This window comes from Vidua chalybeata, chromosome Z, assembly GCF_026979565.1.
Source record: "Vidua chalybeata isolate OUT-0048 chromosome Z, bVidCha1 merged haplotype, whole genome shotgun sequence".
NCBI classification, from domain to species: domain Eukaryota; kingdom Metazoa; phylum Chordata; class Aves; order Passeriformes; family Viduidae; genus Vidua; species Vidua chalybeata.
The window spans coordinates 31419225-31434819 of NC_071570.1; the positions used below are offsets into that span (position 1 = coordinate 31419225).

A 15595-nucleotide genomic window follows, 5' to 3' on the forward strand; every position below is an offset into this window, starting at 1 on the left:
TTTTCCTATTATCCTGGTCATCACAGTGCTTTGATTAATTCAGGTAATGGGAAAGCACGTAATAGAAGGTGCACCAGGAATAAGGTGGTTCACACCATCTCTAGACTGTGTTAGCAAAATTGTATTTTATGATCTAGTTTATTTTTCAGCAATATGTTTCTGTTATGGCATGAGGCATGATTGTGGTCTTTCCATTTAGGACATCTTATCCTTCCCATTGTCTGTAGTTATTTAACATAACTTGCCACGTCTTAAAGTGTGTGTATCTGTGCATGTGTGTGTACAAAAAAAATAAAACCAAAAAACACATACATACATATATACAAAAGGACCTTTTGGATCATTGAGTCCAGCTTTTAACCCAGCATTGCCAAATCCACCACTGAATTATGTCTCTTAGTGGCACATCTATGCATCTTTTGCATATCCCCATGGGTAATGGCTCAACCACTGCCCTCGTCCACCTGTTCCTGCCAGAATTTTATTTGGAAAGTATGGGAATTATTCCTAATACCCAATCAAAATCTCCATTGGTGCAACTTGAGGCCACTTCCTCTCCTGTTGTATGTTACTTGGGAGACGGACCCCCACCAGGCCACAGCTTTTTTCAGGTGGTTTTAGAGAGCTGTAAGGTCCCCTCAGATTTCCTTTTCTCCATACTGAAAGCCCCCAGCTCCCTCAGCTGTTCCTTGCAGGAACACAACAGGTGTTCAACACCCTTCACTAGCTTCATTGGTACTTCAATAGTTAAGGGAAAAAATACTGCAAATTCAGGACAAAACTCTTAGAGGATAAAATGAGTAAAGTTTTAATTGTAAGGCAGATATAGTTTAAATTTAACATTATTAAAGGATTTGAAGAAAAATAAATGGAAAGTTTCTTCCATGTATGAAATTACCAGTGCTGCACAAAAAGCTGTGACTGAGCTGTAATGTATTTTTCATAGGTAAAACCATCTTTATTATCAAAAATTATACATATGAAATACTGTGTGCATCATTTTCTGCTCACTGCAATCCCACTCAAGGAAAAAGGAGAAATAGCTTCTGTCCGAAAATAATATAGTTTCACAAAATTTTAATTGATGTTACAATTTAAATTATTCTGGCTTGGTGAATTCTGTACAACTAAATATTTGCTTTTACTTTCAGTTATTTACCTAAAATGGTGTGTATAATAAGCTTTTTCATGTAATTCTTAGGTCACAGACAAGAAGTATTGGCAGTGTCTTGGTCCCCACGCCACGAATATGTTTTGGCAACAGGAAGGTAAGCATGTTGCTGAACTGTTAAATGTAGTGAAATATTGGTCAGTAAAAATTTTATGCATTCCTTAGGCAGACTTACTTCAATTCAAATGCACTTCTGGAGTTAATTTTCTTCGTTGACTTCTACTTGTTCACAATTTTATAGCTTTTTCCTAGAAAAATGAAACCTGAAGAGCTGTCAACAAGTCATGCTTATTTTATAGTAAGTTTGTACAGAGTTTTGAAACACTAACTGTAACTACTGGTATAAGAAAATAGTAGAATATTAAGGAGATGCTTCTTACTGTTTATTAGTGTGTGCATTGCTAATCCATATTGTACTAAAGTAAAACATGTCTAGCTCAAATTACTGTTCTGGTAATCACTTACATCAAAAGGAATAACTTGGGTAGCTTAGCTGATGTAACTTTCCAAGCAATAGTAATTCAATGAATATGAATTGTATGTTGATATTCCTGGGCTTTTTTTGTTTTCTGTTCAGACGTTTTTAATGTAAAAAATCCTCTTGGCTATTCTGTAACGTCTGTGTATGTTAGCTTTTGATTATAGTATGACATTTCTTGCTTTTTAGATGCCGTGTTTTTTTTTTCTTTTGCAGAGAAGAATAGCTATTTCATGAGTTCAGTGGAATGGCTGTTTTATAAGTTTAGTGAACTTACCAGATTTGCAAACCTTTGGTTTCTGAAGTCAGGCTTCTGAAAGGCTTATCAAAGTTGGAAAATATTTTAACAGTGTGTTGTTTAGGGATTGCTTTGTTTGTTTGTTTGTGGTTTTTGTCGTTGTTGTTGTTGTTGTTGTTTGTCTTGTAGCAAATGAAAAATTGTTTGCTTGTAGACAGCTTCTGCACCAGTGATCCAATAGATCTGTGATATCAAAAGCTCAAATTCTCAGACCACTATTACAGACAATGCTGAAGTCTGTAGCTACAGTTTAGGCAACAGAAGAATTAGCAAGTTTACTCCCAGGCTCTCTGTGTATGCAAAGGTGTTACATTGTAATCAAAGAGACAAGTGTATTGTGTTAGGTCCTCATAGTGTGCCAGCTGAAGTTATTAATACATGTAAAGGAAAGTCTGAAGTCTACCTTAAAATATTTTTGATGGAATTCTGTTGACTTGAGTGTGCCCACATGATGAGTAGTTCAGAATAGTTGCTGGACCAAGGTGAGTGCCAGGTGTTTTGACCAAAGACAGTTTCTGAACCATAGTACACTCAATTTCCCTAATTTTAGCAAATCTGTTTTTCTTAGTGCTGATGGTAGAGTAAAATTATGGGATGTGAGGAGAGCTTCTGGATGTCTGAGTACACTTGATCAGTACAATGGAGAAAAGTCCAAAGCATCTTCTGAGACAGGTAATACAAAATATAACTGGTGGTAATTCATATGTAACTGGAGTCATTCTTACATTTTACGAATGTTTTATATACTAAGACCAGCAAGGGGAGTAGTGATAATCCAGTTGTAACTTAGTACATAACAGAGGCCATTCAGCTTTGTTCAGTTACTTCTGTTATAGAGTCAGTGTTTGTTGTTTGGGACGTTGTTTACAGGGATTGCCTTAACCATAGTGGTGTATCTATTCTAAATGGCTTTCCTCTAAAAAGGAGAATTTTGTTATCTTTTTCGTGAGTGGAAGAATTCATTTATGCTGTGGATTAGCCTTTATATAAATATATAATTGATTGAAACTAAAAAAATTATTGAGAGAAAAATTTTCTAAAGAAAGCTAGTACCTGGTCAAAAAAGAAGAAATACTGTTTAATGAAAAACAAAATTTGATGTAACTCCAAAGATAACTGGTGCCATTTCATACATTCCTTTGAAAAACATGTTGACTTGTTCAATCACAACTTCTTTTCAACTTTATTTTTGTTAGAAAGGTTCAAGATGATTTTTTGGTTATCTAATATAAATTTTATATGGTTTTTAATTTATTGAAATGTATATGAACTGAATCAATAGCAGATAATAATTATTTTCTAATAAAATCTTTAAAAAGCAGTTCACACTTCTACCTAAAGGTATGCCTAAATTAGGTACTGCAGTACAGTACAGAGAGACCTTATCCTAACTGCTTCAGAGCTGACCAAAAGCTACAGCATGTTGTTGAGGGTGTTGTCCAAATGCCTCTGGAACACTGACAGGCTAGGGGCATCAGAAACTGGATGATAGATTGAACAGAACTGTCCCTTGAACTGCACCCTGAGGAGCACTGTTGGTGGCTGTTAGCTGGCCAGATGCTTTTATAAACAAAAAAATAAATTATTTTTAACTGAATGTTACCATTTAAACAGCACTTCCAGTGCTCCACATTGAAGTAAAAATGCATACAAAGTAGTAACTTACCTCTAGAAACCTGAGACAGTTCTTTTCCCTGACAGCAAACACTGCTCACAATGGGAGAGTTAATGGTTTATGCTATACAAATGATGGACTTCACCTGCTTACCATTGGTACAGATGATCGGATGCGACTCTGGAATAGCTCCACTGGAGAAAACACCTTAGTAAGTTTTCAAGGAACTTCAGTTGTGTTTTTACTTTCATTTAATTTTAAGAGATTTGTAATTTCTGCAGTTGTCAGTAGAACTTGGATTTCATTTTCATAAAGGATATAGCTGCTCAATTTCATCACTAGAAGATTTGGTGAATGCTTTTTTCTTTCAGATTTCTTTTCTTCTACTTATTATAAAGAAAAAGAATATGAAGAAGCCTAATCTACTTAAAGATTGAATATCGTAACTCTAAGTTCATGAATTTGAGAGTATAGCTATAAAAATTTCATACAGTAATAAAAACTTGAATAAGCAGTGACTGTTGGTAGAAAGTTTTGGGTTTTTTGAAACTGTTCGTTGCTGATGTAACTATCCATACAGCAATTGTCTGTACCTGAGAGTTTCACTGGCTGCCTGGCTTTCCTGCAAATCTCTTTCTTTTTTCGTGGAATCTCTCCTGTGGAGTTGCATGGCAGTGTTAAAAATATCTGTTCATCCATCTTTCCAGATTTGTGTTGGAAGCACACAGCAGCAGTAATGAGGGGTGGGAAATGTGTTAAACCCCTACTGCTACTGCAGTCTTTTCAATGGCTTGTGGATTTTTTTGTGCTGAAGGTTCTTGTTTTAATTTTCTGTTCAGTAAAGAAAATAGTTTTCTTTGTTTATTTTGAAAGAAGAGCAAACTAGGTAAGTCAGTGTCTGTGGAATTTTAGTCAGCGGTAATTATGGTCTGTCATTGCTATCAGGAATGAAAGAAATTTTGGTATACCTCAGAAATCTTTAATTCTGCTGCTTAGTTTCAGAACAGAGCAAAAATAATTCCGTATAGATATTTAAATAAAAAGACCCATGGTATTCATATTTGCCAGCTTGTTCCCAGCACCTCATACACAAACATCTTTCTGTCTTCAAATCACCACCACCAAAGTAGATAATACAGTTTGTTCAGTCTCCCATTACCAGCTGGATCACTGTTTTTTTTTGTTTTTTTGTTTTTGTGCCTGTTAGTTCATTGGCTTGTTTCATAGGCTATTTTACAGTTTTCTAATCTGGTGTGGAATAGCTTGTCCCTGCTTTGCTTTTTAAAGTTCAGAGTTGTATTGTCCAGGGTACTGTATTTTCACACACTGCCCAGAGGTATTGCTTAAAATAATTTCAAGGCATCAGCAAACAATAAATGCATGTACAGGTAATACAAGTTTACACCATAGTCCTTTTATTTCCTTGACTAGTCCATGCTTTTGACTTAAATTTTGTTTTCTATATCTTTCAAAACATATAGAAACTAAGCCATACATATGATTTTCTTTTAACAATGTCACTGTTGTTTACATTATTAGCAAAGCTCTCTGTGTTAATCTTAAATCTCCCTACCTAAAACTGAAGGCCTAGAATTAAGCAAGGAAAAAAAATTCCAATTGTGAAATCTTTTGACTATAAGCTAAGAAATTTGTGAAGTTCATCTTGTAAATATTCTAACACAACACATTTTCTTCATGAAAAAATAGTCAAAATGGTAATGCTTTGTTTTAATTAAATTTGTTTAGAGGAAGGCTATGCTGTTTCCATGAATATATTTCTCTGTCTCTTCATAAATGCATTTTTGATGTTTGACCTAATCAGACTGATATAGCCAACTGGAATATTTCCAAACATGTTTGGAAACTTTCAATCTTTTATGAGATTTTTATCTGTATAAAACTTGTCAGGAGCTTGAAACTCTATGAAACTATAGCTTGAGACATTAGTACAGGTGTTAATAAGGTGCTTTTATACTATTTTAATTTGCAAACTTCCCTTACACCTCACCATTACAGTTTTAGAAATTTTTCCTTTCAAAGCTACCCTGGGAGAAAATGGTCCACTATTCTTTTGTTGAACTTGTAAATAATTTCATTGTCTCATATCTTTTGTTATTAATATTGTTGCTCTTACTGTTTGGTTTTTTATTGCTATTTCCAGTAAATTGTTCTTATCTCAACCCGTGATCTCTGCCTTTTGTACTTTGAATCTGAGGCAGGGGAGTGAGTGGTTTTAGCAGAACTACTGAATTGGAAAATACCATTCCTAAACTATAACAGGTGGTAATTCCTAACCATGTCTAATTTCAGTGACGGTTTACATGCTTGATGCAGATCTGGCATGCAACAGCCTGTGCAAATTCTATTTCTTAGTGTGGTGTTGCTAATTTCAGGCATTTTTTTCTGTCTCATTCTTAAAATTGATATTTAGAAGAGTAAACTTTAATGAACATAAAAATCATTCTCTTGATAGACATCTATACTTTGAAATATCAAGAGATATATTAACATAACCCAAAATTAATTTTATGGAGTATTAAATATTAAGTAAAATTGACCTTTTAATATAATTTCCTGAGGTTTTACTTAATAGCTGACTATGTGATCTTTCACTTTGCAGGTGAACTATGGGAAAGTCTGTAATGAAAGTAGGAAAGGACTCAAATTTGCTGTCTCTTGTGGCTGTAATCCAGAGTTTGCCTTTGTTCCGTATGGAAGTACCATTGCTGTTTATACAGTTTTCACAGGAGAGCTGATAACTATGCTTAGAGGGCATTATAGTACTGTCAACTGCTGTGTATTTCAACCTCATTTTCAGGTAAGTAAAATACAAGCAGTATTCCAGACAAACAGGAGTATTTATGCAGATTGACATACCATTTGCACTATAAAAGTATTCACTTTTTAGGTGTATGCTTTAATCAAAGATCATAAGAAGGAATACTGTGGCTTACATCCAGGAAAAGTTTAGTCACGTTTTTGGAATGACATTTTCTGGATTAGGTTCCTTCCACTGCTTGTTTTGTCTCACATATTCTCAATATTACCTTTAGTAATTTTTTTGCTTGCATATGCTAATAGAGCATATGCATGAAGGATTTTGTTTTCTGTAAAACTGAAGAGGAGTTGTCTTTCTCAGGGATACCTGAGACTAATCACATTAAGAAAGAATGTGAAGTGTATTAGTACTGCTGTGAGTACTGAGAAAGCACTCAAATACTTTGCTAAGGTGATCTTGCTCAAATATAGCAAGATCCTGTAGTTACACTTTGGATAAAATGCTGACAACATTGTGAGATTCTTTAATTAGTCAGAGAACATTTCAACTGAGAAATACCATTGCATTAGAGGGAATCATGGTACTGACAGATTTTTTTTCCTTTTCTCTGCTTCTTTTTCTTTTCCTATCCCTCTCTAGTATATTTTTCTCTTGTAATAAGAGTTTAGGATAACAAAACTTAATTTGTTATGAGATACTTTAGAACAGATTGTTCATATAGCATGTGTTGTGCCAAGAGCAGAATGGATGATAGTATGGATTTTCAGGCCATTACATAGTTGCCCTCATGTATTAAGGATCATACTTCATGTTCCAGCTTTCCCTTCCTTGCCTGTTGTTTCTGAGTATCAGGCAGAAATATTTGAGGCAGAAAGGGTGTGTAGATACCTTTTCATGACCTCTCATATGAAGCATCATAGAAGTGATTCTCGTAGCTTCTGCTTTGAGTCCGGTAGCTTTGTTTGAATCATTGAGACTGTATCACTGAGACAGACTTCACTGAAAATTATGGACACATTATGGAAACACGGTAGGCCCCAAGCTAATCAGCCTCACTAGATCTGGAAGGCAGTTCTGATATGAGTAGTCAGTGAGGTATATCAACTGCAATATTCATATTGTGGCTAAAGCACATCTTTTCCAGAACGTTCTTGAAAAGCTTTTTGTCTTTTCAAGAATAGCTTCCCAACAAGACTTCTAGTGTATTTATATAAAGTTATCTTTGGTTTTTGATAAACTGAAGAGGTGAGGCTAATTAGATCTCTCTGTAAAATAGAGAAATGTTTTAAAAAAGTAAAATGTTTTACTTGTTTTACATGTGGTGTGTCTACCTTGGCATTTAAGATCCAAGGTAAAGGATCTCTCGTGTGTGCATATGCACACAAGAACTATATCAGTCACGGTATCTAGAAGTTTGTGATGTCAACAACTTCATTTGCTTATCTGATGTGACTCTTGATTCTCTTTCAGAAGCACCTTTCTCTAGAGTTCAGTTCCATCTGTAGAAGTGTGACTGGATTTTCTTTTTTTGTAAATGCTTTGTTTTTAGTTGTATTAAATAGTTTGAGAAACATATTGCTATATGTCATGGTTTGACACTGGCCAAATACCAGGCACCCACAAGAGTCGTTCAGTTACTCTTTTCTGCTACAGTTGAGCAGAGGAGAGAGAAAAAAAGAATTAAAAGAGTCATAAGACGATAATGAGAAGTAAAATAGGCCTTTAAAACACTGTTTTTTACCTCACCCCCTCCCTCCTTCCCACCAGCAGTGCAGGGAGGCAGGGCCTGGGGTTTTGGTCAGTTCATCACTGGAGATGATTTTCTGTTCACTCAGGGAGAGCGGTGTTTTCTCTGCCATGCCATGGCATCCCTCCCATGGGCAAACAGTCTTCCCAAAAACTGGTGTGGTGTGGGTCATTCATCCACAGGGTGCAATCCTCTAAGGATGGGCTGCTGTACTTTGGAAGCAAGGGCCCTCTGTCTCTGGAAGTGGGGGCCCTTTCTTTCTGTATGGGTCTCCCACTAGATCACAGCTTTCTCTGGCATCCACCCAGTCCAGCATGAGCACTTTTCCCATGGGCTGTGAGTGGATCTCTGCATCACCTGTGGACTTCATGCATTACAGGGGGCAGCCTGTTTCACCATGGTCCTCACCACAGCTTGCAGGGGAATCTCAGCTCCAGCACCTGAAGCACCTCCTCCCCCTCCTTCTGCACTGACCTTGGTGCTGCCATGTTCTTTTCCTTCACATCTCCTCACTTCTTCCTCTATCTAGAAGTAAAACTGCTGTTCGTAGGTACCATTGCCAACAAGTTCCACTAATGCAACAATTCCTGCAGGATCCCACAGCACCAAGAAGTTGATCTCACCTAGGTTCCGTGTTGGGGAGTCGTTTGCCGTGTTTTCGCCATCAGCCATATGGCCGTGCCAGCACCACGTGAACAGTGGTGGCTGCCACAGAGCTGGCACTGTTTAACGCTTCTCCTCCTGCAGGATGCTGGGAGGGGGAAGCCCCTCCTGCCCCTGCCCTCTTTGCCAGCAGCACAGCTGGCTTGGGGCACGGGCCAGGCAAGGGGAAGCCATGGGCTGCACCCAGATGGTGGCATCCATGCTGCCTCACCACCCCAGGGAAAAAAATGTGTGTGCACTGTTATGATTTTCTTCTTAAATGTCATCACAGAGGCGTTATCAACCTCTCTAATTGGGCCAGCAGCATGTCCATCTTTAGAGCCATCAGAGATTGGCTCTGTTGGACATGGTCAAAGCTTCTTACAGAAGCTACCCCTGTGCCCCTCTCCTGCTACCAAAAAACCATGCCAAGGCCATGCCAAATACACAGACTCTAATCAGGATGTCAACACCAAAGGTAGTGCTACTGTTATTTTCACTGTGTTCACACATGCACTTCCAAGTATCTTATCCTATCTTGACACAATTAACTGCATTCATCAGTCTTCCTGTAATTCCAATGGAAATTATGATTTTGCCAGTAAGATTTTTCCTGAGAATGTAATATTGTTTGTAAAATTTATAGTCACCTCTTCTATTTTACTCTCTCAAGCATTTTTAAATCAATATGCTGCAAAGTTATTCACAACTGTATATTTGTATTTTGTTACTAATTTTAAGTAAAATACTTCTGCTTAACAAAACCTGCTGTATTGCAAATTCTGTTGAGTGATATTTATATACCTATATTTTAACTCTACAGTAACTTAATAATTTAATAATCTATTCCATTGTTTTGTTTAGGATAAAAATGTCAGTTCATTCTTGTCTATATTATTCTGCCTTTTTTTTTTCTTCTTTCTGAATGGCTTATCATCTCACTTTCAGCTTTGTAATTTTTAAATACATATCAAAATATAATTAAGCAAGCTGGAAGTTTTCCTTGGTGGCTCTTCTAAGTCTGATGTAATCTGTGTATACACTAGTGAAATGTGAAGCGGATGGCTTTGTAACTTTTTTGTTACTTGTTAGCACTTAATTGGACTTTAGTACCCTGTGTTTATGAGAAACAAGATCTGTATCTTCTCTGTAGTTTCGGCCATTTCCATCTAGTATTCTCTGTTGTTAAGTGTTCTCCATATTAACAGTCTTGTAAACTTTTCCTGCTGTCTTTAACCCTGGTGACTGTCCATCCTCAAGTCTGGTCCTTAGATATTTCTCACTATTTTTTACTGTGTTCAGAATTTCTTACTGATATTGATTCCTATCAGTCCCTCATGTTCTTTCTGTTCATTAACTGTATTTTAATTGCTATCTTTGTTTCACCTCATAACTAGAATAGGCTCTAACTTAAACTTTGCACCAATTATGTATTTGAGAAGAGAAGTGTCTTATGTTTCCTTGGAACCATATAATCAAATACAATCACTGATAACCAAGCAGCTAACTATTTGAAATTCAATTATACTAGTCTTTATCTCTTCTTATCCAAATTAATTAGCATATTTGAGTGAAATACCCTTTATGTTTGAGGTACAGTACGGAGCTGTCTCCAGAGACTGGTATGAGCTTTAGTTAATGTGTGTATATATGCCTTGTCTGATCCTAGGAACAGAACCATAAAATCCACTATATTATTGTTTGCCTGTACTGTTCTTACATAAATATCTCTGTAAAGTTAATAAGACTGCTTGAGTAATAAGAACTGCAGAATTTGGCCCTTTTATAAGAAGCATTAATTTAATAGGAGGTCAGTAATTTCAAGGGTGGTGTGGAAGAGAAAATGTTCATTGTGCAATATCTTAGATGATGTTTACAGTTGGATCTAACACACTAGATACCAGTGTGCCATATTATCTGCTTAGAATGATTTAAATAAACAAACAAGACCTATGTTTCCCTTTCAGAAAAAGAAATCACATAAATCATCATGTATTAATAACATGTCATAAAATAGTAGGCATACAATAGGAAACAATTTTTATTTAAATCATACTGCTGCTCATACTGTTCAAGAAAGGCTAGTGACATCTGCAAAGGTATTTGGCAAATCCAGTAGTAGGCTATTACATAAAGTTAACTGAAAGTTAAATTGGGTTTTATTTGCAGTCTTTCCATATATTGTACTATAAGCATGCATAGAGCATGTTTGTAGTGCAATATATGTGTCTGTCTTGTATTATAACACAATTCTACATAGAGGTCACTAGCTCTTCTTTTGATTGACTTATGGTGTGAGTCACCAGTTCAGGTAGTAATAATTAATTGTAAGTATTGCTTAATGCCGTGGATATTAGCTGAAGATCTTGCCATACCAGGATCAGAAAGTGAGACAAGTGGTAAGAAGGATTAAAATGGAAGTATGCGGATGTCACCGTGACATTGCTCATGAGATATTTTGGCGTAGAAAGATCTTTTAAAGTTCTTAGTGATATTCTGTATTCTATCAAAGACAGAAGGCCCAAGCAGAGTATTGCTGACAGAATAAAGTAGAATTTGACCTATACTTTGGTGTACCATATCTTCTTTTAAGCAAGGTAAGTAGGATGGTTATTTCAAAATTGTAAACTCTAATCTTGAATTTTTTTTATGCATGAACAATTTATTGCATAGTACCAGTTTTTGAAAAGTATGGCAGCTTGCTTTAATAAGATTATCCACATAAATGTTTGTAGGAATTAAGTTTCTGCACCAAATGTCAACATAATTCATGCAGTTCTAATTATATATAAATTATATAGGAAACTTCCTGCAAAGACAGACCTGTGATAATGCATTGAGCTTACATTGAATCGACATACTCATACACATATGCAGAGAGTTGCTAGTTTAAGTGTAAAAGCCAGCATACTTAAAGCAAGCCTTTCATACTTCATACTGTCAGCTTGAATACCACAAAAAAAAAAACTATGTAGCTCATTCAGGCAGTTAAACACATGACAATACTCAAGTGTTGTCAGACATCACATATAATAGGCAGGAATATAATTCAGTATTGCAGGCATATGAGAATATCTTCATACCTGTTAATTTAAGTAGCACATCAGAAAATGCAGGTGTTACAGGTACAAAATTTACTGCAGAGATTGTGTTAGTATTTCTCACCAACAAAATCTCATCTTAAAGTGACAGAGAAGTCTGTATTTCCTTTAGTACAGAACTGTTCTTTAATACAGAACAGTAAGAAAATTAAGATATATTTGACTTACAGCTGTTTGGCATAAGGACTGTTTGTTGCCATGTGTTGCACCTTGTGCAATAGGATCTCAGTCCTTAGTCATTACCATAATAACTAATAAGAGTTATTTATATTAAAAGTAATAAATTAGTCTTTCTGATCTGTGCCTTCCCAACAGGGTATAAGCCTCATACTGTACTCTATTTTTTCTTTTCCTTCCCTAGGCATACTGAAACTACATTTACTTAATACTTCTTTGTTCCATACATATTCTCTTTTCTGGTGTGTATTACTAGATCCTTGATTCTTCTGAGTTTATTCCTGGTTTTTAATTATAATAAAATATTTGTTTGGTTGGGTTTTTTTTATTTTGTTTTTTTTTTGTTTGTTTGGGTTTTTTTGTTTGTTTGTTTTGTTTTGTTTGTTTGTGTTGGATTTAGCTAGATTCTTGCTTGTTTGCAAGTTTTTTTAACTTGTCCATAAACAATCTCTTAAGGTGCCTAACTGTTAAAATAGGTTTCTTTTCAGGAGCTAAGAGAGAGGGAAGAAGAAAAATGTATTTAAGCAATACAGTTAATTTCAATGTGGTTTTGCTGTTATGGTGAGCAATCTGGGGAAAAAATATAAAAACATTAATTTTGTTTTGGCATATTATTTTAAATGCTACTTATCCAGATTTATAATAAATTAGAAATTGACTATTTGCCTTTATTTTTAAATAATATTCACTACCTTTTTTTCTGCCCAGTATGGTATCTATGTCACTATTCAGTAAATTTGTATGAAAGTAACTTTTGCTTGTTTTTTTACAGGAACTTTATAGTGGTAGCAAAGACTGCAATATTCTTGCGTGGATACCATCTCCCCGAGAGCCAGTTCCTGATGATATTTCTGAAAAGGTAGTGAATTTTTGAGTTTGAACTGTATTATTTTATGGCTGTTATACTTGGGAAGGTTGCGTGGAAAGTTAGTATGAAGTATGTGATTCACCACCAACATTTTTAACAATTTCTAATTAAGAGGAGAGTCACCTATCACCTATCATTTCTGTGCAATCTTTTGATTCTTTTAGGGTTTTGAGAAGACGCTTTCTCTTGTAGTCTAGTCAAATCTTTTGCAGGCTGTTAGCTTCCTACTTTGTTAAGAGTAGTTCATGTCATTTGACTATGGGTCTTTCAAATTCTGCTTCTTTAATTTCTAATTTCCAATCTGCTTTCTGCAGTTTGTCCTGTTTTGGAATTGTAGAGGTGCTAGATTGTATTTTAAATTGTTTAAGAATATACTGCATATTAAGTAGTAAGATTAGGGATACCACACTTCATTTACAAATATTTTTGATGTGAAGATACAATAAAGGAGTTTCTAAATATGTTTATTTTTGTGCCCATGGTAAGACATTCAGGCTGATTGCAGGGAAGATCATATGTAAGACTTTTTCAGTAGAATACTTTCTCTCTCTCAGACAAGAAATACTTCAGTGAACAGCCTGAGTGAGGAAAAGTCTATATTTTAAGGAACTGAAACCATTCATGGGATCAGAGTCTGACAAACTGTACTGATGCTGAAAAATGAAGGTGTATTAATGTTTTGGCCCATAACATGTGAAAATTTCAGTTTTTAAAATTTCAGCATCATTCCATTTTAGATGAAGAAATTATAAAAACCATAAAATTGTTGTAATATTTGCTTTTTTTTAAGTTTTTGTGTTTCAAAACTATCCTGCACCTAAGCAGGCAAGAAAAATTGTTCCAAAGGTTTGATACCCTAAACCCAAATTGTGTTGACCTGAAATTAACATTTTTACCATGAAAATTTTGATGTGAAAAAATTATATTTTTCTTAGTCTGAAAAACAAAAATCTACAGCAACAAGATTATTTACTTAGCTCTGATTAGAACTGCTCTTTTAAATTAGACGCAGTGGCAGTATGTAATATATGCCATTGTTTTGAAATCTGTTAAGCTACAGCTGCTGTTTGCAAATGCTGTAGATGAGCCCTGTAGATGAGATGTCTCTGTAAGAAGCTGTTTTGCTGTCCACAGGCCATTAATTCATGTTTCCTCTCAGGTGCTAGAATAGGTATTTGAGTGCTTGTATGACCAGAATCTGAACCCAGAATAGCAGTAAACAAGGAAAAAAAGTTACCCTAAGTCACTGTGATTCAGTACAGTGCACAGCTACACAAGCCCTTTAGTTGGACCCTAGTGGGGCTGAGGTGAGAAATATTTCTTGGATGTGGATAGAGGCCAGGGCTGCTTCCTGAAACTGTAGTGCTAAGTTATTATGGGCCGAGGATATTATGATCTAAATTGAACCAGTCGCACACAATAAACACAGTTACTACATTTGTTACATTTTGTACCAAATATTTGTAATACTTCCAGTCAGTCCTCCAGATATTTTATGCTGAAATTGAAATTAAATATAGTACTATTTCTTTTCATAATTTATCATGTCTAATCAGCACAATGTCTAAAAAAGTAGTTAAAAATAATCCAGTACTTATGAGAAATAGAATAGTTTGTCTACATGTAGTAATTTAAAAAGTGCATTTAGCTTTGCCCGTATTTTATTGTAGTATTTTTAATTTTGCAAAACACTGAGAATTTTTATTTTCCCTAGTCTCTGCCTCAACAACATGTAAATCCAGCATATGAAGACGCATGGAGCAGCAGTGATGATGAAGGCTGAATTTAAATGATGAGCTGATACAAAATTGACATTCTGGCACTGCATTCACAGACTTTTACAGAATTGGATATTGTTGGATTTATCACAACTGGATTTTAGGTACAGTTCTGTTAGAGCAAGGTCTTTCAGAAATAACTTTCCACTGTTCTCTGTGTTTCTCTGTCACTGTAAATTTAAATCTAAAGGATTACTTTTTCATACTTGCTGACTTTTGTACTTACACATCACTATACTTTATTCAGTGCTGAACAGCTGATAAAGCAAAAAAATAAAAGCCCTTGGGACCAGTCAAAATTACCTTGTTTCTGTTATCTTTAGTACATGAGGAAATAACCCATTCATTTCCAAGACACATGATACAGAAGATTTTCCGTTAAAGAGGAGTAGCTCAGAAATACTTCCAGCTTACTTTTATCAATGTCTTGAAGGAGCAGATTGTATCCATTCTCAAGTGCTTATGTGCTGTGGGAGTCAACAGATGTTTGTGCCTGTTCTTGCATTTTCAGTTTTGCATGTTTTTCCATAAATGCAGTATTCACTTCAGAAAGAGGTATAGCAGGGATCCTCTATTCAAGTATTTATATGGTGACCCTATCATCTAATACCTGAATCTGCCCCAGAAAGCTAAGAATAGAAACTAGTTTAGAGTTTTTGTTGCTCCTGTTAGCAGGTTTTTAAGACCAGCCTTCTATGTATGAGTCACACATCTTTAGCAAACATGAAGGATTCCTGGACAGAAACAGGGTTGAGGTACAGTACAAAGCAGAGAATAGATCACATTTCACGTTAAAAATATTGAATGTAATCCTTCCAAACTGTTTTCATCTAAAACAATTTGTAGTCCTAATGCCTGCTCTGTTTTGAAAGGGAGAAGTTTTGTGGGGTTATTGTCTAATCTCAGTCACTAGTTTGTGCTTCAGACATAATGTAGTTTGT

General features: G+C 35.4%; 1 protein-coding gene across 6 annotated transcripts in view; it reads left to right on the forward strand.

Annotated features, from left to right (window-relative positions):
* Window positions 1-14956, forward strand: part of ERCC8 (ERCC excision repair 8, CSA ubiquitin ligase complex subunit) — a 29408-nt gene extending 14452 nt beyond the window's left edge. For 2 of the 6 annotated variants that reach the window (XM_053932240.1, XM_053932245.1), the window contains exons 7-12: window positions 1202-1268; window positions 2516-2619; window positions 3649-3773; window positions 6183-6380; window positions 12781-12867; window positions 14591-14956. In XM_053932240.1, coding sequence (XP_053788215.1) covers window positions 1202-1268; window positions 2516-2619; window positions 3649-3773; window positions 6183-6380; window positions 12781-12867; window positions 14591-14659 — 650 coding nt within the window. In that variant the 3' untranslated portion in view covers window positions 14660-14956. Of the gene's footprint in view, window positions 1-1201; window positions 1269-2515; window positions 2620-3648; window positions 3774-6182; window positions 6381-11242; window positions 11328-12192; window positions 12251-12780; window positions 12868-14035; window positions 14203-14590 lie in introns of those variants that run through there. The other 4 variants (XR_008428651.1, XM_053932241.1, XM_053932242.1 and 1 more) reach the window with 4 other exon arrangements.
* The last annotated feature ends 639 nt before the right edge of the window (window positions 14957-15595 follow it).